At 33.2% G+C, this 24702-nt stretch overlaps 1 protein-coding gene across 4 annotated transcripts in view; it reads right to left on the minus strand.

The window, feature by feature from the left end:
- Window positions 1-17172, minus strand: part of LOC122719525 (glutamate receptor ionotropic, kainate 2) — a 103201-nt gene extending 86029 nt beyond the window's left edge. For all 4 annotated transcript variants that reach the window (XM_043945430.1, XM_043945428.1, XM_043945427.1 and 1 more), the window contains exons 1-2: window positions 16944-17172; window positions 10145-10344 (exon numbers count right to left, since the gene is read on the minus strand). In XM_043945430.1, coding sequence (XP_043801365.1) covers window positions 10145-10229 — 85 coding nt within the window. In that variant the 5' untranslated portion in view covers window positions 10230-10344; window positions 16944-17172. The remainder of the gene's footprint in view (window positions 1-10144; window positions 10345-16943) is intronic.
- Between the last annotated feature and the right edge of the window lie 7530 nt (window positions 17173-24702).

Consider the following 24702-nt stretch of genomic DNA (forward strand, 5'->3'; position numbering starts at 1 on the left):
AGAGAATTTCGCTTTTGGAGCCGTATTTGCCAAGTTCTCGACGATATTATGACACATTGTAAGGGAACTGCAACTAGAAAACTCTTACGGTTCTCTAAAACTTAGTTATATAAATAATCCATGAGAATCTCTGAGTTATAGGTGTCGTATATATGGCTATCATTTACGAGAGTTACGAAACAACCTAACTAAAATTCGAAGATTGAAACATTAAAACTGCTGAAACTCAGTAACGATGGATGAAAATGTGTGACTTACGTGACTATCGAAAATTTTCTTTCGAGAGATATTAGAATTTCGAGAAAGAAATACTTTATCCTATAATCGTTCTAAAAAAAAAAAATGATGGTGTTGTTATAATTGTAAAGGGTTAATAATAAATAATCGATGAAAAGTTACAAAGTTATAAATATAATCTATATAAGAATTCTATTGGAGAAAATTCTATGTGAGGGAGGAAAATGAAAATATGTCAGGATATATTATGAAAAACAAGGAAACGAAAAATTTTCAAAATTGGAATCTCTTAAAATTGAACGTAACACGCATAAATAATCGATGAAAAGTTCAAGTTACGCATACGCCAATCATTTATAAGGGTTCTATTAACAGACACGAGGGAAAAGGAATAACGTGTGGAGAGAGGGACAGAAGAAGCCATAACCCGTCATCCCTTCGTGCAATCTCTATCACGGCTTGCTAAACTAATGGCAATAATCCATCATCTCTATCGACGACTTGAAAGTGACAGAAGGTCGATGATTCCTTCTTGATTCCCTACTTCAATTTCAGAGTCAACTCGCGTAACCCTATACCGTTAAGAAGGGAAGAAAGTCAATCACTCAACCGGGGAGGTTAATTCTTTCATCCCTTCAAACTACTTCTTATTTAAATCGACGAACCTCGTCGGTCAACTGCTTCTAAACAATCTCGTTTGATTTTTCTCTAATAAAGAAAGAATAGAAGAAAATAATTAAATATCGTTACTCTAATTTATTCGAGAAAAAACAAGTTCATCGAGATGAAATCTAATGGGAAAAATCTTGCAATTAAATTGTTTAAGTTACATTGCGATTGAGAGATACGGATTAAAATCCTCGCTTAATACATAAAATATATCGATCCCGAGAATTCGAAAGTAATAGGCAGACAAATTAAAAAAGATGAAAAAGATTATAAGTCTGTTAATCAGTCCTTGGAAATGAATAAAATATATCGATACACCGTACGTTTGTTAATTGAGGACTTTCAAGAGGCAAATCAACCAATCGCAAAAATCTTCGTATTTCACGTTGCATCGAAAAATTCTGATTCTGATTGAAGATCTATATATATATTTACAATGAAGAAATTTTCTTTTCTTGGAAAACTTTTTTTCAAAGGGATAAAATCGATCCTAAAATTTTTATCACCCTTCGAACAGAATTTTTAAATTTTCTTCTATCTCGAGATCAATTGACTGTACTGATAATTCAAGTCGAAGAGTAACTATCCTTTTCATCGAAATGCCTTCCTCCAGATTTGTGCGATCCGAAATATTTTCTACAAGATTTATCCCTTAGTTCGAACGTAAGATTCTCTCTTGAGACTCGACTGGACCCAAAGATATCTCGTCCCTTTTACGGAGGAGGAGCCGACCTGAACAATTTCGAAATTTTTCCACAAGCTCGACGAGGTAACCCACTTACATGCAAAACCACCCTTCCGCTCGGTTTACCTCGTCGTCTTCTGCTTCCACGGCAGCGTTCAGATTTCTTTCCTGCCGTCCTCCAACCCTCCAAGAGACTACACCCCTCGTCCATCTTCCTATTCTATTTCGACGAAGGAACGCAATCGACCGAACGACCAATGCCGCTTGCACGCTTTCACCGTGAAAATCTGCGTGCAAGTTTGCACCCTCCCCCCTCGTGAAAACGACATGCTCGAGCGCTGATAACTTGTTCGGCACAATCGTTTCCGTTTCAGTCGCGATTGCTTTGATTCCGTTAATCTAACGAAAGAAGCACGATTAAATTACAATATTTTTTAAAATGAAACTTTGAAATAAAATTAACAAAGCAAATTTAGTTTTATTAAAAATGTATATATATATATATATATGCTTTTAGCAAAATTAATATTAATTTCTATCGAGATTGAGAAATTATATATATTCAATTAGTTTCACGATAATTTCATCAATTATACGTGTATAATTTATTGAGATATATTTTAGTTAATATTTGTTATACAATATTAAATGTATTGTATTATTTGTTTCATTTTATAATTATATCTTTGTTTATAATTTATAATTTTCAATAAATAATACATGTAACAATTAACGAAATAATGGTACGATTTATGTTTCTTAATTTTAACATATTTAATATTTAAACGAAATTTCACAAATTTAACAGTATAAATTTGATATTGGGTAATAACGTTTTATTCCTCACACAAAGGAATGAATTTATCGTTAAAAACATATCGAATTGTCAATTATGAGGAATCTAAAAGATAAATATGAATTTCATGTTCATGAGAATCGATGAAAAATAACTCGATTAAACAACGATAACAGATGCTAATTCTACACCTACATACCTATACACAATAATAATGTTTGAATAGACCAATAAAATGTAATAATCATCTAAATATTTTATCGTTGAATGAAAAGATCTCAAAACAAAATTATTTCAAGAAGAACGCGTATGTAACAAAAGAAATTTCTCTTCTCTTCTTCTTTTCTTTCTTTTTTCTTTCCTCTCGAAATAATTTTTTAAAATGGATATTTACGTATCCATTTTTCAATATTTTTATAGAATAACGAAACAAATTCAATGAAAAAAGGGTACCTTCTGGTTATTGAATTTTGAAATATTTCGATTCAAAGATAATTGAAATTTTTTTTTAAGAATCACGCCAGATATCGTTGCACACATTGTTGGAAACAATATTAAATCTGGACACATTTAAATTTTAACATTTGAAATATTCAAACAATTACTGCTACTTTATACTAATATTATTTCGCGATATTATATTATATTTTATTAAAAATTATATTTATCGAAAATAAATACTGTCCCAGATATTGTTTCAACAACAAATTTATACAAATTTGAATATTATTTTACCGCTATATCATATTATAATTTTATGTCTATTTACTTCAAAATTCAGGAAACGATTGAACTGTTTCGTATGTTTAATCGATTTTCCGGATATCGACGAAGACATCAAGATATCCCGTCCATAAGATGTCTTCTTATCTTGTCAATACCACAGTACACGGTTGATATTGACGTTCCTAATACTCGTAAAAATATAATACGAAAATACATCGTATTATATTTTATTAAATGACACAACCTAATAACGTAATAACGAAAGATCCATTTCAAAAGTTGAAGAAGAACGTTCCAACACGATAATTCTTTTTCCTGGGCAAAAAGCTACTCGCTACTTGAGAGGAAGACATTTTGGCGTCATTTTTATTAACAACCAAGATCAATACCCATTCCACCAAAACCATTTCCAAAATAGTCTCCAAAAAGGATGAACAAGATGCTGGCATCGGTTCATAATTACCCACCAAGTGTACTTTGAAATTGGCTACAGCGATATATAATATGAAATATATAATAATCATACGACGAAAAATTCGCAAATTTCTATCTTGGATGGAATAATCGCGCAACATTTACTTTACACGTTGGAAAAATAAATCGGAAATGTAAATTATTAGAGACATTCCGGATCGAAAGAGATCAACTTTCTCGAGTGTAATTTACAAAGGTTGATCGTGGTGTGCACCAGCAAATATTTGCACGGGACATCGTAATGTTTGCAAACCCATTCGGCCATTCCCTCGTTCCTCCTATAAGGAATGTTCCTCATCGTGCGAGGAGGGACAGCCAGCGATCGATATCGATCTTCTTTTCGATCGAGTAACCGTGCCAGTTATTTACAAACGAAAGGGAGAAGATAAATATTGTTTATTGTTAGATAAAGATAATATTCAACGGGCAACTAACGAGATAAAGAATGGAGATAATTTTCTTAAGGAGTTAATTCTTTTCCCGTTGGGGAACTGAACTCGACTCGAGGCTCGATTTCGATTCGAGAATTTAATAGGTGAAATTAATCGATCGCGATTTATCGATCGAGGGTTGTTTCGAGTTAACGAGAAATAAATACGGGCCATTGTTCCGGTAAATGGAGATAATATCGACACGTGGAAGAAGAAGGTAATTGGCCTATGAGGGAAAGGCCTATTACTCTGGTAAACGAAACTAATATCGAGCAAGGAGAGAGGTAATTGTCAGTGATAGAGAAGATGGAAAGGATACACTTATGAGAGTCTGGAAAGTTCGTAAAGCACTCGTGAATTTCAGTCGAACGTTCTACTTGGGAAGTTTGTACGATGATGTATATGTATATATATATTGAGAGAGAAAGAAGAGAAATAAAGTTACGCGAGATATTGGCGAATGATTTTTACAAAGTTTTGGAGCTAATAAAAAACTGGAACGAAAAAGGTTGTCAAAGAAAGATGCAGAAGAATTCGTCCTAACAATCCTAATTTACAAGTACATCTAGAATTTTTTAAGTACACCTAGAATTTCTTCATACAATACTTTTGAAAAAATCAAATTCGAAAATTGTTCAAATACGCAGTTTCTTTAATATTTCAACATAAGCGAAACTCAAAGAAAATTACGAATCGAATAGAGATAGAATAAAACGATCGATCCTAACTAGCCAACCAATCGATAATTTTTCTATCACGAGAACGAGAAATAATATATCAATCGTCCGTAAATTACCTCGTGGTAAACGAACGAGAAATCCTGGTAAAATCCGCGGCTCGCTGATGCTTCAGGCGCCATGAAGTCGTAACTACCCTTCTTCGTTGCCTTCCTCTTCCGGTTCCACCCTCAGCTCTTAGCTCGTCCTCTTCGTCACTCTTCTTTTCCTCTCTTTTTTCCTTTCTGGCACCCCATCGAATTATCATCGTTACAGGGATACAAGGAGACAACTAAAGCCCATCAGGCCGACTCGAGACCGGAAGTCAGAACGTGGAAGAAACTGACGTTCCGGTATTTACATACCGTTCCAGCATCTTCCTCTGTGCAATTCTTTTCCTTTTTTTATTTTTCCCTCTCTCTCCCTCTCTCTCTCTTTCTTTCTCTTTGTCTTTTTCTTTCTCGTCCTCTAATATCGCGGAGAACCGTGCAAAAAAGGAAGTCTGTGAAACGCTGGGATTGTTTCACTTTGCGAATATATATTGAACTCTTGAGCTTCGTACGATCGTTTTTTCGTGTAATGTTTCTTGTTGAGAGGGTTGAAGATACATTGGTGTACGTTCTACATATTTTTGACAGTAATATTCCGCGCGGTTCCGTAGATTTTTAGAAGTAAAAAGTTGGAAGCTCTGGTAATAATGAATTGTGCGAAATTTTGCGGGATAAATTCGTTGGATCTCGTAATTGAGATATTCAAATTTATTCGTTGCTTTTTTTTTTTATTTCTCAAATACAATCGTATTTATTTTAATTTGTAAAATCTCAACAATTACAACAATTGAATAATATAAAGAATAAAAAAAGTTATTTTTCTTTTATTTTGATGATATTCTTCTTTCAGATAAAATGGTCAATCTAAGATATAACTGTATTCTCTATATCCCAATACGATCTTCAAGTCTTGTACGACGAAATGTTCGATCTCTTCTCGATAATCCACACCAAAAGTGATAAAATTCGTCGGCAATAAGTACACCATGGAATAATAAAAGTCGAAGGAAACGGGAAATTCGGGGAACAAGTGTCTGAGCTAGTAAGAGTTAACCACGTTTCTCTTTTGTTGCCAAACTTTGTCCATTTATTCACCCCTCCTCGCTCGTCACTCGCAACGCGAATGGAAAGGATCTTGAAGGGGAGAGGGTGGATTTTCAGGGTGGTTCTTTCGACGAGTGACAAACACAATCTTTCGAAACGATCTCCTATAAAATGAAATTTCGCAAGTGAAAAGGCGAAAAAAAAAAGGATACACTTTTTACATTTTTAAAATTATTACGAAATATACTGAATATTTAAAGTGAATTTCTGACGTGACGTCACTATCATTTTTCACCCCCTTTTAAAAATAAAAACCGTATCCTTCGTATTTTCATCCCCCCTTTCCAGAGAGAGAGAAATGGCAAACATTATAAATCGTTTAATGAGAAATGAGATTTCTATGTTACAAATGAGAACGGAAACGCAACGAGCTTCAAAAATATATAATTTAACGCGTAATTGTAATATGAAATTTTGTTCATATTACAAGATTATCATGCAAAGAATAATTAACTACACTCGCCCACTACACTACTTTGCTATTCTTTATTTTCTTCCGAGACAAAGATAAAAAGACAAATCTCGTGGAATACTCAGCCTTCGTTACAGCAAGGATAACTGCATCCTTCTCGTGATAACAGATTGAGAAACAGAAAGCAGAGAGAAGTTTAACCGGTCGCGTACACTTTATTCTTTCGGAGCAATTCCTCCTTTCGCGAATTTTTCCTTTCCAGAGGTGAAATCTTTCGAGAGGATAAGGAACAAAGGGAAACGAATGCTTGTTCACTATTCATTTGTGAGTTTCCCATAAGTTGGAGAGACAGTTGGAGGCGGGGACTGAGAAAAGGGGAAACGTCTCACGCGTATCTGTATCACGAGCTACGCCCTTACAGATAAAACTTCACCGAGCCCTGTAATGTCGTTTTCAGGTAGTTGAAAGTTATCTAACGGAAAAAATATATCTAAGTATGGTAAAAATTTGGCTAAACGCGTGACATGTTACACGTTTTTATTAGTAACGTGTATATTGTTGTTTCTTTTGTAATTAGATATATGAAAATTGTTTCCTAAAAATGCGATCATTTCTTGTGAAAAAACTAATAAGCCAATTGAATAGGAATTATCATATGGAAGATACACGAAGAAGTAATTTTTATTCGTATTTCTTCCTTTTATATATGGAACTTTTAAAAGATATTTAATTAATTTTTTTATTGTAAATAGCTTAGTAGTTTTTTTTTTTCGATTTGAAAAGATAATACCGAGGGATTTATCTTGCAAGAAAAAAAAGACAGAAAATTGTCAAAAGTAAATCATTTCTCTAGCCATTTTCTCTCTTTTTTCTCTCGATTTTTCCTTCGTGATCGCGACCTTTATTCTTTAATTGAAACTGCTGATTCGTTGCCAAATCTTTACTCAGAGATATAAAATATATTCAGATGAAATCCATTATATTCGTACAACGTTCCAAACTAAGTAAACAAATTATAAAAATATATTATATAATATACCATACGAAATTATAACGAAATATCCCCTAATTTTAGTATTTAAAATATGAAACGAATAAAATAACAAATGGAAATAGAATTTTTTAAAATTAATTTTGCTAAAAATTTCATAAAATATTCACTTACGAATTTAATGAAATGAAATATCTCTCTCCTCATTATGAAACAAATTTTTATATTCAAAAAAAAAAAACTTCTCAGAAGAATTAATTCCAAATTTCAAACATAGGGAATAATATGTTTGAATTCCTCTCGAATATCGAATAATAATTTTTTATAATAAATGAGAATCGGATGAAAAACGGAAAGAGACTGTGCCACATTCCTGGCACAGTAACCATGGACTAATGTTCGTTATTAAATGATTTATAGTGGAACCATTAACTGGTCTTCTCCTAAAGACCTCGATCTTGTTGCGGCAAATGTCGAGCCCTTCAAAGCCCTTATTCCGAACGATTCACTCGATCACGTAAATTGCGGGACCAATTTGGCAAGATAACAGACACGATATTCGTCGCTGGAAATAAATCGAAAATTTTGGAAAATGTGACGATTTTTGTGCAAATTTGTACGTATTATTAAATACCACGAGTATCATTTGCACACAAAAAGTATCTACATCACTGTCTACAACAAAGATTATTAGCGAACTATGTATTGCTCGAACATGATCAATGAATCAAACTATACTCTCCATCGAATTTAACGATTCTTTCGAAGATGAAACAGTTAAAAAAAATTCGAGACAATTTCTCGAAGCTTATCGAATTAAGGAAACAAGTTTTCGAGGTTCGCTAAACTCGTGAGCTTCGCCAAACCACGAACTTCCATCGATGCGCTCAATGAAAATTATCGATCCTGTCTAATTGATTGACTTAACACGCGAACAACCCCTTTCTTTGCGAGAATACTTAAGCGCGTCTGCACTTTGTCTAGCTTCGCCTTCTGCCTAAAGAACTCTCCTACGCGATCCCAACTTCCGCCTTTGGGACATCCAACAGCGGAAATCAAATTTCAACGCCAAATGGAACAAGGTATAGCAGATGTTCGATAGTTAACGATTAATAATTAATAATTATATGAGATAAATAACGATACACGACTTTCCTGTATACGTTTATGACTTAAATATTGCCTTAATATTGGAGAAAATACGAAGAAGCTACGCAAAAAAAAAGCATGCAATTTTGAAATTTATAATTGCACGAAATAAAAAAGAATAAGATAGTTTATTATTTATTAAGACAGTTAGAGTTTATTTATATGTTAATTTTAATTCTAATTTTATACCAAATATAATTGTAAAATGCACATACTGCTTGGCATTGATAATTGCATTGATTTAAAATGTAAATTTTTCAATCAATGCCAAACAACGATATTTATATTACTAAAACGTGAAAAGTTCTTGCAATGAAATATCCTTTCTTTTATATAAAAAATAAAAAAAGTTTCTTTTATCTTTATTTACTATCACTATCTTATTCCTTGAAATTATTAAGAAGAACAAATATTATCCAAGATGTTTAATCACAAATCTATCTCAACAACAAATTTACAAGGCTACTTTCATCCACTTTCGCCAAGATATCTCCAATCCAAATAGCACCTAACGGAATGTTGACATTTCCTATCAGAAAGCTTTTAACGGAGTACAAACACATTTTTATCGAACCTTCAACTCCCATTATTCCAACTACGAAATATTCGAAATTACTCGTGATCAACGTGGTCACGTACTTTTATTACTCGACAATTACTCAACCGGACGAAGTAGCTGGTCAGAACTTCACAGGATTGCATTAAGAAGTTCAATTTATCGAGTTACAGCCCCAACTTTACGAATACTAACGACGAGGCGAGTTTTATTTCACATTTCGCAGATTCCATGATCCTTTTCCACGTCGAGCACGATCGTTTTTGATGAACAAAGTCAGGGCAAAATTGCGAATATTTTAAGCAAAGCGTAAAAGCGTTCGCGAGGGGGAAACGAATTGTGAGTGAATTGTTGTGAAACCACAGAAGAAGGGGGAAAACAAGATCGAGGGAGAGAGGAGTGTTACTCGAGGAAAACGAGACCTTTCACGATCTTTCGCTAATTCCCCTTTTAAAATGTAAGACTTTTCTACTCTACTTTGTTCCTCTATACACAAGTTTCTTCTTGGGGATTACAATGTGCTTGGTTACTTTACCTTCGTTGACATGTTTGTTACTGTGTGCGCGTATGACAATCCTTTTATCCGTTCATGTTTCCTCAGAGGATGTTAGCACATTGTACAGGAAGTTGCAAAAATTGAGAGCTTTTATTTTCTTTCCACAATTTTAGCAATTTGAAAAAGAAAGGAAGAAAGAATTTCTTTTAATTCCCAATAATTTTGACAATTCGAAAGAAAGTGATCGCGGAATCTGCGCGATAATTTTTGCTAACTAAATTAATCCCCGGTGTTCACAAATCTAAAAAAAAAACTACTGAAATCTCAAAACCCTCCGCCGTTTGAGTATATAATTTTTTAGATATTTTATAATTTTAAAGAATTTCTTTTAATTCCCAATAATTTTGACAATTCGAAAGAAAGGAAAAAATCTAAAATCTAAAAAATCTAAAATAAATCTAAAAAACTACGAAATCTCAAAACCCTTCGTGGCTTCGAGTACATAATTTTCTACTACAAATAATTTCTCGATAAAAAGTAATAAATAAACTCGATTCAGAGAAGGACTCGATGTTTTTTTTTTAAAGCCTGAGCTCCCTGCAAAAGAAACCAACGAAAACCAGTCGAAAATAAATAGATAGAATCGACTCACCAATCTTGACGACTGAGGGTAGCGCTGTGGCGTCGGACAGCAGCTGATGCACAAAGACGATGGCTACCAGGCAGCCTAAATTCATAGCTCATCTCGAATGCTCACCGTTGCGGCCTCACTGGTTGGCCCTTTACACGCACACCACCACCGCACCAAATCACGTCCGAGGGCCGGCACACACCACGCTCCTGCGCATTTACCTGAAAGCAAGATTAACAAAGGTTGGATGAGCTTGCAGCTTCTATAATTCGCCGCTGCAACGCAACAAAGATCGCAGGGGAAAGTGGTATGTACGCGTAAGAGGAGGCAACGAGGAGGGATGACGTTAATGCATAAACTTGGCGCGATAATAACTAGAGTACATTGGAATTTGGTTTCAGCAAACATTCCGTGGATAATTCTCTTTTGTTTGTTTTAAAGCAAAGAGCAAGCTTTTAAATATTCCGTCGCAGTAGACTTTATTAAATTAATATTTCCTAATAATCGATGTGTGAAATTTTAATCGAAAAAATTGTATTAGGTATTTAAATATTTAATAAATTTGGTGATCCTTCTTTGGTAGTGATTTAATTTTAAGGAATTTTTCGCGTGGATATTTAATTTAATTTTTTTTTCTTTTTTTCTCGCCCACATTCGAATCGTAAATTATAACGGAGAATTTACGTAAGAATTTATTTCTTTTAAAATGAATGGATCCATTTCAAGTCTTTAAAATATATATACGATGAGGAAAAAATGAATAATGCAATGATTCTTATGTCATTGTCCGTTAATAATTTCGTTCCTAATTTTATACTTGTATTTTATTTATTTTTTTAATATAAGTATAAAATAATATTCTATAATTAAGATTTTTTAATCATAGAAAATTGTTAAAAAATTTAAAAAGCCGACTGATATTAAATGCCAACGAAAATATCCTCTTTTAAATAAATCAAATTTCAAATAACTTTGCATATTTGATAGAGGATACTTTAAAAATATTCTATATAATTTTAAAATAAAGGAAAGAAAGAGAATTTGCCACGGATTTTCATAATTTTCTCCTTCCCTCTTATATAACTATTTCTTCCCTCCGATTTTTTCCATAATTTGTTTCAAACGAACAACGTTTTTTTTTTCTCCATATTTAAGCTAAGATGATTTAAGAGTGGTTTAATATTCAAGAAGATTACGAGCGTATTAACATTTCTTTTTTTTTTTCTTTTTTCTTCTGTAATTTAGAATTTTCCATGGATTTTATAACGCTGTTAGTACGAAACTCGCGAAATCTTTACCAGCTTTTATACTTCAAATTCTTCGTTGTTCGCGTGTTTATGAAACAAATAACGTAATTGGCAATCTGGCAATCATAAATAATCGCTTTAAAATTTATGGCACAAGTATCGACGATGCCATTGCAGCTTTCTGCTTTATTACAAGTCGGCCAGATAATTACCATGAATTAATATGAGCAGACGTGCTAGAGTGGCAGAATTGAATTACTGATTATCGAATTATCCAAGCGTTTATTTCGCGTTTGTGATAGATTGATAAATATTATATCCACAAAGAAAATCGTTGTCAAAGAATCATTTTCACTAATTTCTTAATCCCTCCCTCCCCGAATGAAACTTCGAAATTAATTTTTCATCTTTACATCTTGAACGCCTCCATGTTTCAAAAAATTATAAGACACTTCGAGATAATTTCTGAAAAAAATTTTCTCATATTAAACCTTGCAATTAAATAATTTTCAGATAATTTCATTAGCTCGTTCCATTTCATTTTGTCAAGTGTCTCGATCGATCGAAAAATTCCAAGTAATTTCGATTCTTCTAAAAACCTTATTTCACGGATTAAAATTAAATCCTCCCTTACAGATGTTTCTTAACCAATTAAAAACTTCGCCTCGCGAAGTTCGCATTCGCGGAACGGAAGCTGAAAGCGTGCCAGGTTTCTTTAAATGAAGCGTGAAAGGGGGAGAGGGAAGCTGGTGGCTGCAAGAAATTCCGGAATATTTTCACTTTGCGCGAGTGCACGTCGGTGACCCGTATCGCGTGCTTCGAAACCCGCCCCAATGTTTCTCATTGGCCCCAGAAGCCGAGCGGCGATTCTGCGAGTTTTGTTACGGAATTTACATTTTCCACGCGATCCCCGGAGCACTCTCGAGGTCTGAATTTATCGTCGCAAACATTGCGTTCCCGTTCGCGTTTATAACAAACCCTTGCTTGCTTCGAACTCTTTGAAAATGAAATTTATCCACGCATTTTCGCATTTTCGTTAAATCATTTTTAACGAGGCGTCATACTGCATATAAACCCGCTCTATTTAAATTGTAACAATTTTTTTCTCAACATTCTCCGATTGTAAAATACTCGATAAAAAGATTTATCGAAACAGTTAAAAAAAAAAAAGGAAAAATTGAGGTTCGAGGTTCGAGTATCGTTTCGCGTTTTTTCCCACGATTAATTAATTTTTAATTAATTTTTCTACTTTTTGTTTAAAACCGATATTTTGAAATGTCAGAGCTATGTTACAATATATATATATATTTGGATAGACGTTTCTTATAAACATTTCTACGTTTCGATTGTAAAATTATGGAAACGATCCATGTATAATGATAATATATTTTACGATTGTAAAAATATAAAGAATTTTGTAGGAAGATTAACATATATTAGAGCACCGTGTATTTAATCCTAAGAACTAGAATATAAGCGTCGTTATATTTTAATAAAATTTACGAAAGCTGTTGGGACAAATTGACCTAATATATAAGTTTATCTTTACAAAGATTTTTACAAGGATAACGCATCGTTTAAAAGAAATGGACGATAGCTCACTATTTTCCTTGTAACTATCCAGTCGTTGCGACTCTTATATACTAGGTCAAGGAATTTGTCTTAGGGATTTCGTTCAATTTATTTCATCTCGAGCTATCCTGATATCGCGCGATCTAGTTTTAAAATTAGTCACAAGTTTTTGACGATCGATCAACAAAATCCTTCTTATCTTTAATTACGTTTAGTTCATTCCTATTCGTTGTCTATTTAAATTGTAACAATTTTTTTCTCAACATTCTCCGATTGTAAAATACTCGATAAAATATATAAAAGATTTATCGAAAACAATTTCAAAACGATTTTATTTCTCTATCTTTTTTACTCGCCAATCCTTATGCATGTATTCTAAAATTCGAGATCGTGGTTCGATCGAGGCGAAAGTACCTCGTTACACGTTATTCAAGTCTGTAGAGAAATAAAATCATGAAAACAACGTCATTGTCTGGCCGCGTTTACCGATAGTTTCGAAGGCAAGTGGACGTTTTATTCGATTTTAATTCAATGTAACGATTTTGTTTCTCGGGTCAAGAAAGAAATTCCGAGAGAGTTGCATGCTCTTCTTTCTGTCGACCCCGAAAAAACAATGCAACTACTTTCGTGTATATTCGAGGATACGTACATATTTCAGTTTGTAGACTCAACGGCGACTCCCTTTCCTCTCGATCTCTGTATTTTCATGTTAAAACTAAGTTTTTACACGGCCAGCTTCCACGTCTACTCCCGCGATTCCTCTTCGGCGAATAACATTGTTTACACGTTAAAATAAATATTAGTTTCTCGACGAGAAAATACATGAAAAAAATATGAGGAATCTCTCTCTCTCTTGGCTTTTGGAACATGTATTATTTAAAAAAGTAATTCGAAATCACGAAGAGGAGAGTATTTATTACGTAGAGATTTTTCTATCTTCTTTGATTATTACCAATGCTCGGGATTAATTGGGAATGTGAGCCATCGATTGCTCGAAGCCAGGATTGTTTACCAAATTTTGATTTATCGAATATTTGATGGAATAATTTAATAGAAAACGAGGGATTAAATGAACAAAGGAGAGAGAGAGAGAGAGAGAGCGGGAGAGACACGTGGAATAAATTTTCTGGCGCGATTTTGCAATTCCATGTGATTGTCTCGAAAATAGATGAGGTAATTGAAAAAGCCGTAATAGGGTTATTCGGACAAAGAATGATGTCGCACATCGAAGATAAATAACGTTTTTCCTCCTTTGATTAAAATTTTCCAATTCACTTCGTTACTTCATCCATCGTAATTCGTAACAATAATAGAAACTTTCTAATCGAAAGCGGGAAGAAAGAAGAAAGAAAAAAAAAAAAAAACAATTGATACGAGAGATAAGAAAAGTTTGGGAAAGAAAGGAGGAATGGCCGCCCTTTGAATATCTCTTCTTCTTTTTCAACTGCTCTCACTTCCTCTCCCCTCTCTCCCTATATATTCTCTTTGGTGTTCAACACCTTTATCAGCTACCCTTTCTTTTGTGATTTATGATTGTTCGAAGCATCTTGGCGAGATCATCTTAGAAAGCCTGGGATAAGAAGATAAGAAGGGAAATGTTGGATCGACATTTCTTTATCTATTTAACCTATATCTCATAGAGACAAGCACATTTCTTTGAAAAAGAAATATAAAAAAAATAAAAAAAAAAAGGAAGCGAATATACTATGATAAATCGTGTCAAAAAGGAACAGGGTCCATTATTTTAAATTAAAAAAAAAAATTATCGATCGAACATTGAACAAAGAGATTCTTATTCCAGAGCACGATTCTAATATTCGAACCAGCCATGAATGAAAGCGTGCACCGTCAAAGGGAAATTTTGCAACATTTCGCATCACGATCGACGAGGACTGATTTTCGCTTATGCGGGCAATTCCGCAAAAGACTCGACAGTGGATGGTTACGTCAGCTCTTACAATAGCTTCATCGATTGCGAACATTGTCCCTTTTTCTTTTTTTTCTTTTTTTTTTTTTTTCTTTTTTTTTTTTTTTCCCACCAACCAGGGTTATCCAGTCACGTGTCCATCGAGAGATTCGGGAAATTATGTAGCAGACCGTATAAAATAAACGGATGAAAAATTTAAATATATCGCGTGACGAAACACCAAATTCGACCTGTGCTCGACGTCGACAAATTTATATTTATCGCTTGTTCGCTTCTTTTTCCTCTTTTTTTTTTTTTTTTTTAATTTTAAACTTATGAAAAATTATTAAACTGATATTTCTCATTAACTCGATTTCGCGATTCAGAATGATAATATAGTCTAATAAATCCGCGCATCCGTTTCTATGGATCACGAACCTCTGAGAAAATTTAATAAAGAATACCTCTCATGTTTTTCGTCTACCTTCTCGCGAGATCAAAATTCAATCGCGACGATCACTTGGAACGGGAATAAATCGTGAATCGAATTTAATTTGACTGACAATTGATGGATTGTTAACTAATAAAAATACTGCTTTTTCTTTTTTTACGAAATATACGAAATATATACTATTTAGTTTATAAATAATTTCGCGATACAACGATTATTTTTTAAAATTTAGTTAGTTATAACGTTCAATTGTAGTCAATTAAATTTATTAATAGAATAATATATTTGTTAATCAATTTTGTTCCGTTCTTTTTATCCATCTAATCTCTAAAATTGATCACCAACAATAAGAACGCAATTTATTTAGAAACAATTAAGAAAGTTTAAAAAGTTATACGAATATATAAAGTATTTCTATTTTGATTAAGAATTTTTATTTTAAAACAAATTTTAAAATAAAAATATTTATAATGCTATTTATCTGGGAACAAAATTCATTATGCAGCAACTTAAGAGATTAATATCTACTTTATGTGAAACAAAAAAAATGATCGTAGACCTTGATGAATAAAGAGATCGATTCTTTCACGAACAAAAAGTTTAATAAAACGCGTAGCTAATTACCTAATCGATTAATTACCACCGAGTTTTCTAATAAAAACGATAAAAAGCCCGTATATAACAAGATGATAAATTTCCGCCATTAACTTTTTCAAGCAAATTTCACCCAATAACAATGATCACCAGTCGTTTAACTAGCATCATTTGTACACGCATGATATAATTTATTCGTGAATTACGCGTGAATGCATCTGTCGCGCAGGAAAACTCGATTCGAATGGTCAATTGTAAATTATTATTGGACCAAGTTTCAAAATATGTTCGATATTATAATTCATCTCGTCCCGAGCTCTTTGTTTGCGGCGAGATTATAAGCGGTTGAACAATATTAAAACTCACACTATTATTCCGGCATTATATTTTATTTATAATCACTACGCACGACTGATTCGCATAATCGAACGACTCTAATATATCGAAATAAATCACATTTCTTCGAACGCGACAAGTCACGTGGAAAAAATATTAAACGAATACGCGAATACGAATACAACGTGAAAAAGTATCGGGATGAGTCATGTCATATGACTCAGTGTAGCATATGTTTCGTTTTCTAGGAATACGGCGACACGTGTGTTATGAATTTTGTGTTGTGTTTATTATCCGATTATTTCAGAAAAAATTTCTACGTATTTATGATGCGTATTTCAATTACGTATCACGATTTACGTTAAAATGAAATTATACGCGAAAAATACAAAAGATATAATTGATTTCATATTATTTTACACGATACGGTACAATTAGAGCACTCTGGTGGCTACTTGAGAATATTTCGATCGTGATACTCGAAGAGAAATACCGCGTAAATAGTTCGAGTGGTCAAACTAATACGTTTGATTGGCAAATACGATCGCCATGTTTAAATTCTGCTCATAAATGTCACGTCCAAATCAACGTTCAACGTTACGATATTCTAAATCATAATGATTCGTTTATCAAATCGTTATATGAATATATGAATAATATAGATAATACAGAGATACAAAAAATAGAATAGGATTGATGGAATATTGTACTCACGAAAGTCTGGATATATCAAGAGTTGTCAAGATGCTCCGTGCACCAAGGGACGCGATGTCGTAGGAAGTCAATGGATTTCTCGACAGGCACGTGGCGATCGGTGAAGGATTTTCGAAAAGATGGACGCAGAAGGGCATGCGTCGTCGATTTGGTTACCGCGGCACGCGTAAACATAACCTCTATGGCGGCCAAATTTTCATCGCGGCGACGTAAACACAAACACCCTATCGAGGCAGCGGCCGGCGCGCGACTGCCACCGATCCTTCTACCGTCGACTTACGAAACTATCCGAAATCGACCGAATCGCGGCTCGAGCCAGCCACGTGCTCCTGCGTATGTTACACATGCGCCTTCCCACGTGCTCTGTTTAATATTTTAAGAAATAATAATTAAACATAAAATATTTTCCTTTTATCGAATTTTTATTCTTATTAAAATATTTGGAATTCTAAAAAAAAAAATATAATATCTTTCAATATTTTTTATCTATCATTTGGAAAAAATTATAAATTTTTTTTTAATTTCATACCTTATTTTCACGTTTTATCTCGATCAAAAATATAAATAAAAAATTAATAAATATTACATAAATTTAAAAATTTTAACGTAAAAAAATTGAAATATGAAAAGTATATAAACACTTTGGAAACTTTTTTTAGCGAAAAAACTTCATTATTCGTGGCATTTGTGTTATGATTTATATCTTTCAACTGTAGAAGTGATATTAACGAATTCTTTACCTTTGTCTTTTGTTGCAACTCGAAAATACGTTAAAGTACAGGAAACAGTAACGACTTTTCAAGTAACGTTAAAGTAAAATTCAATCTTCTGAGAGGGAGTTGCTCCAGGGTTGAAAAGGCTATGACTTATAACTTTCAATTCGCCGTTCACCGTTACAAATCATCTACTACCTCTCTACCAACTTCCTTCCTTGTTTTTCTACAATGCAAATTGACTTCTCACCTCGTTCCTCATAATTCGTCTCGTTAAATGTTTAAATATAGAAAATTCAATGTGTCTCGAATCTGAAAATAACCTTATTTGTAGCCAGATGAAAATTCCAAGATTTACGATGAAACAGAAATAGTCAATTTATGAAAGTTTCAAATTATCGTTTGGATTAATATTAAGATGAATTATGAAGATTTTATATCCGTATTTATAACTTTCTGCTCTTTCCCTTCATATAAAGTCGATGAAATTCGAAACGAGGAACGCTTGTAAGTTCAAAAAGAAGGGAAAAAAATTATTATATTATCGTTATGAAATCCACGTCGTGCTTATAAATGGAAAAATTATAGTAGGTTGGTATCTTTTTTACGAGCACAAGAAAAACAGACGGTTCAGAAGTTTTCAGGAGGGAACATACGAGGAAAGGAGCGTCGTGAGGTTAGTGCCTGTTATGAAAGTCTACTAGTTATTGCCTCTTTTATTATCCATCCTGTAGGCGAACAGGGAATAAGGAAAACTAATCGTAAAACGAAAGAAGTTTTCTTCGTCCATCCTTTCTTAACGATTCTCTATCACCTGTAATAAATTTTGAATAAGTGCATCCACGTATCATAGTGAATCAAGATATTGCTTATATCTCAGTTAACAATTTTTAAACCTGTATGTATAAATAATAATTTAAAGAATTAAAAGAAACAAACAATACTACCTTCCTTATTTAAAATATCCTATCCAACATTTTGTTATTCTTTAATTTACATTCAAATTCCATGTGTTCTTTTAAATTTTAAATAAAATTAGATAACTCTACTGTACTTTGCAAGAATCTAGAGTCAAATTCAATTTATCTATGCTAACTAAAAGAAGTCAGGAAAGAAAGGAAAATAATGAAACTTTCCCAAGTCTTCCAAAATGCTGCATGCGATATTTTAATTGAAGAACACAGTATCATCTATACAATTAAGATTTCGATTAAAACTGTGATTGAAACTGATAAAAATATTAAAATCTTCGAGGACTTCTATCCAAATTATTAAAAAACTCCACGAAAGAAAAGTGATACGTAATTTTAAACATATTCAATGATCCAGAAAGCCACTGTAAGATTTTCAGGATCTCGCCAAGTTGTTCTGTGATGCTACTACCACTTTCAACTTGGCCTGGATGTGCCAACATCGATGGTGCGCAAAGCGCAACAGGTCCCACGATATTTATATTTCCGTGTGGATCGGGATTACAGGTTTAGCCAAGACACAAACCCGTTGATAAATCGTAGGAAATGCAGTTTCGAACAGTTAGTTACAATCTGGATTGAACGAGCTAGTTGCTTGCATATCCGGAGGATGGCGACAAGCTCGAACTCGGCAATTCCTCTGCAACTTTCACTGATTCTCTCTATACTGGATCTATGGAATTTCTTTTTTTCTCTTTCTTTCTTTTTTTCTTTTTTTCTTTTTTTCTTTCTTTCTTTCTTTTTTTCTTATTTGTTTTTTACACTTATACAAGCATACTCTGGAATGTTGTAAATCACGCACAAAAAAAAAAAGATTTTTCCTGATATTGGAATTCTCTTTTTATATTTTGAACTCATTTCCATTCAAAGTTTTAATTAAGTACTTCCGCTTCCGCAATTTAATATCTCTGCTTTCTATACGAATTTTTATATTTTATTTTGAATTACTAATTTTCTCTGTTTGAAAAGATTCGAAAAATTAAAAAAAAAAAAAAAAAGATACGTAATTTTGATATAAGCTGATCAGTAAACTGTGAAAAAGTTCCCTTCCTCTGTAATTATAATTAATTATACACAGCAAAAACAATGATTGCAAAGAGGAAATAATTTAACTGTATATGTTACATTCTTTCGAGCCAACGCTAACGAATTGCATATTTTATTCATTGCAAAATTTTTTAAATGGCAAATTTTTTAAAAATAATCACTTGAAACGTATTTTAATTATTTAAAGAAGAAAATATCTTTTTGAAACGATGTTTCTAAAATCTACTTAAAAAAAAATATATATAAGTTAAAAAGCATGAATAATAATTATTATTCTTTAATTAAAATTAAAAGCATTAGTTACGATCTATCCGACTTTTCCTTGAAATAAATGAAGAATAGTGTCAGACAAGGAATTGAGCAATAACAGGAAACCAGACTAACAAAGAGGAATCGTAGGAAGACGATATTGTAGTAAAGTTGTTGGCACGAGACGTGGTTGTCCAACTACTCCAAGGCGAAAGCAAACTGCAGGCTTATTTCAAGCGGTGACTTCCGTATCCGACTTCCGTTCTTGCCCGGATTCCTCGGAATATCCGCAGGAAATTCTCCGTGCTTTCCGGCTGAAGTTTAAAAAGAATTTCCCCATCCCGATGAAATATATTTTTAGTTATATCGAATAACTAAAAATTGTTTCTTTGATAAGAGAAATATAACTTGTTTTTTTTTTTCATTTACCAAATTTACTTAACATTGAACAGCTGCATATAATAATTGAATATTAAATATTTTGGTATTTAGAAAAATTTGAAATTTATTTAGAAGTATGAATTATTTACCTTGTTTTAATTGCAGAGAATTGAAAAAGTTGTCGAAACAAGATTCATGAAAAAAAATTTCTTACTCAATTTTCACTCTTTCCTTTTCCTCGATCATTATATACCTCTTGTTTGACTTAATGATCATCTTCAAAGCTAAAAAAAAATAAAGAATATTAGAAAAGAGAGTAACGATTATTTATAATTTATTTTTTTTTTTATGTTAAGTAAGGATATTTATTCAAACTTTCCTTATTAGTTACGTAATATACACCACGTAAATTTCAATTGTTAACTCAAAGTGTACAAATTCATCTTCATTATCTCCGATTTTATGGAGGCATCGATGTTCGTCTATTTTTCGATGCAATTACCTCCATCCGATTAATTAACGGAATAGGCTGTTTTTCCATTTCAGGATTTCGATCAAGTACGATGAAGCCTTGTACAGCAATTGGTTAACATGAGGAAATGCGATTCGTAGTTATGCGTAATAGAAAGCGGTCATAATGGGGTACAAATTGCCATCGCGTGTCATATTAAGAGAGGAACAGGCCATAACGTGTCTGATATAATTTATAACCAAGGCTCCAGGATGAAACTGTTCGTCCATTAAATATCATTTCCACGATCGACGATTCTAAACGCGATGACGAACCTTCGGACAAACAGATGCGCGTCCACGAAACGGAATTACTAATTACCGTTTCGTAATCACGCGTAATTAAACTCTGCTCTCGATGGATGGGCATCTTTTAAATAACAGTCATATTATTAAAACGTTGGCCATGCAACGTTGAAGCGTTTTGAAATGGAAAGAGAGAGAGGAGAGAGAAAGAGAGAGACAGAGTTTCGAATGTTACGTAGATTTTAGTTTAATTTTTGGACGGATGGAAATAAGCTGTTTGGAACTGTACGTACACTCTTGTCCATAAGTCATCAGACGTTTATTTTAAACATTAAACTGTTATCACCTGTGTTAATACGTTCATGTTTTTATTAAAAACAGTTGTAAATTTCCAAACATTTATTTAATATTTCTCCAATGATTCCATCTCCAATTATAAATTATAAAATTTGAAAAAAAAATAAATATGCTTGAATCTAACTTGAAATAAATTTTTATTATTTAATATAAAATATAATAATTCATTATTTCGATAAAATTTGAATTAATCTGTCTCTCGGATATTATTCGAATTATTTTATTTATTTTATTAATATTTAAAATAATATTCCTCTTAATATGTTTACAGTATTTCCTTTTAATATCATATTACAATAATAATATGTAATAATAATATAAATAAATTTGTAAGAAGCCATAAGAATCAATAAATAAATAAATTATTAATATATTACTATTTTGAATTAAATATCTAACAATTTATGAACATGTGAGTGTACATATTTCAATCGATAGAAACATATCGATCAATTATTTCCAATATCCATTTATTCTCCCATCGAATTTTTCTAACTCGCGTTTTTGATCAATTTATAGTCACGTTTTTTCAACCGTATTGTAGTATTAAATGGTTAGTTACAACGAGGATAACAAGTTAAAGCCGATATCTTTGAAAATCAACGGCGATCGAATCGAGCCAATAAATGAACCGTCTCTATGGTGCGTTTACGTTGAAATTTTCTCATTTAATTTCTGAAACCTCTGAAGCATCTTTCTCTTTCATTACATCATAGAAGTTGCATTACATCATGAATTTCAGATGTAAAAAAAAATATAGAAGTACGACTCGTTAATACTTAATTAAAATATATTGATAATGGAAGCCCAATATTGGTAATGGAAAATTCCTTAATTTTTCCTTAAATGGCACGTAAGAAGTAAGAAAGATTGATAGAGAAATATTTACTTCCACTTTTTCCACTCGAAAAATACTTAAATAAATAATTTTTGATCTCGATCAAATTCTGATATTCCGTCGATAAGAGAGTCAAACGCGATTCGATTTTCTGTCAAATTTAAAAAATTAAATTAAAAAATAAGTGAGCAGTTACCGAAAACTCGACTTTTAACTGCCAATAAAACGAAACATGGAATCGAGACAGTTCGTACCAGTTAATTTAACCCTTGATTAAACGTCTATCCTTTACCTGAATCCAACTACATCGACCATAGCACTTCCGGAAATTATATATCGGAAATTTATCGAACACCGATGAAAAAGCTCGTCCCCCTGCTATTGTTTTTCCATTAACCTCGAAACGATTAGATTATTCGTGCTTCTTGAAGTGTAAACGATGAATTAAGCTGAAACTGGACAACAAAAGTGGATGGATAATGTAAACGTGCAATGCACACGCAGAATACAAGAGAAAGGGAATCCATCGATCACACTTGAGTTAAATTTAGTCAAAGATCTCGTTGGCTCGATCTGTAAAGGATTTCCGATCAAACTTAAGATCTGAAATTCTATTTGAAATAGAATTGGGGAGGAGGGTGGATCCTGGCTGGGTTCGTCGACTTAAATATCCGAGACTTTGATCGATTGATTTCGTTGCAAGTGGAGGAAAGTGATATAAAATGTGAAGTTAACGTTTATTTAATGGGAGTGGCGTTCGACGGTTACCTTGCCTTATTTGAAAGTCAAATTAAACGGGTAAAAGAAGGAGTAGCAACGATCGTAACGAGGATGAATGGGAAACCAATGGTTGGCATCGGCTACGATCGATAAGAAGAGCTGAAAACGACACCGTGAATTCGTAAAAGTGTCGAAGAGGGAAATGGTAAACAGAGGTGGCAGATAGCATCTAAATGCGCACTTTCACTCGCATCAGCCTCGATTTACGATTTCTTACTTCCCATTTCTTACTTTACCAATGATTTATTCCGTGTACATAAAATGTTCATCGACGTGAAAGGGTTAAAATTTTGAGATTTTTGCCAATTCATATTTGTTATTTCATAAGACTTGATATTGCGAGTATATGTATAAATATAAATTTTGATAATTATATAAAGACACGTTTCATCGATTTTAACGAGTACATATTATATATAGGAAGAGCATTTTTTTCCTCAATGCAGCCTCGAGTTTGATTGCTATCGAAATTTGATTTTGATTAATTAAATCAGATCGAATATGTAAAGGATATACTATTCATATTTACCCTTAAACTCGTTAATTTGAAAAAGAAAATCATTCGAATCAGTCCTTTTATCGAGATCATAAGTAACAATCCGAAAACTTGACTAAACCCATCCGACGTATCTGCGTCAACCGACGTCCCATTCATGAACTAGGTCTGTTATCGCGGTCGCAGTTGCAAAGTTGGCACCGTTATCAGCGATGTTCACGAAGTCACGAACGGCCGATGTATCTCTGTTTCTGACTGATAGCCGTATGACGAATAGCCACCATGTCGAGAGCTTCCGTTTTTCGATCGAGGATATCACGCCACCTGTATATTTCCCCTGTTTTGGAAAAAATTACGCTCGTTCGCCTATCAACGTGTCTGGAGTCTATTTTCACAAGATAACAGAGACGTGTCACGCATATCTCTCTCTCTCTCTCTCTCTCTCTCCTTTCGTCATTCCCTTTCCCTCTTCACAGCCTTTTACGTGCTTTACGTTTCGTTTTAAAGGCAATCTTTTACGAGACAATGACGGCATTCCATGCAATCTACCGTAACGACCTTTGATGTCGAATCTCCCCGCGGTCGATGAAGATAATGCTCGTGTCTCTCGGCCGTGACCCGAGTCGATAGTATCTCGCGATAAAAAGAAAAGAAAAGAAAGAAAGAAAAAACTAGTTAACGAGTTTCAAAGGGTAGATAGCGTGGACACGAGTCAGCCAAGGTGTCGTGTTAATTACGTTTAACACATATCGTTGAGCACGAGAAATAGAAAGAAAAGTGATCCTTGTGATTCTTGTATTCGTAACAGAGACATCTAGCGGCAAACGATGCTGTATTTTCGATTCATTGGCTAGAAAACGTTATTATATATTACATATAAATTACGAATTAAATATTGAAGATTGGTACGTATAAGATTGTCTATTTCTAGATCGAATTCGTATAATTAACCGTACCTTGTTTTAAAGAAGTTTCCCAGGATATGGACAGAAGTTGTCAATCGTAGAGAATATCCTCGTTTCGAAGAGAACAATGATGTTTAAAGTCGTTTCTCGTTTAGTCGATTCGACAGCGATTTATTATCGCAGCGATAATAGAGAAAGAGAGAAGGATACTTAGAAATTCACTGCATTCACCGAGGTGCATCACGTCAGGCGGAAATCACGCTCCT

Source organism: Apis laboriosa, unplaced genomic scaffold, assembly GCF_014066325.1.
Source record: "Apis laboriosa isolate Shangri-la unplaced genomic scaffold, ASM1406632v1 scaffold812_cov158, whole genome shotgun sequence".
NCBI lineage: Eukaryota > Metazoa > Arthropoda > Insecta > Hymenoptera > Apidae > Apis > Apis laboriosa.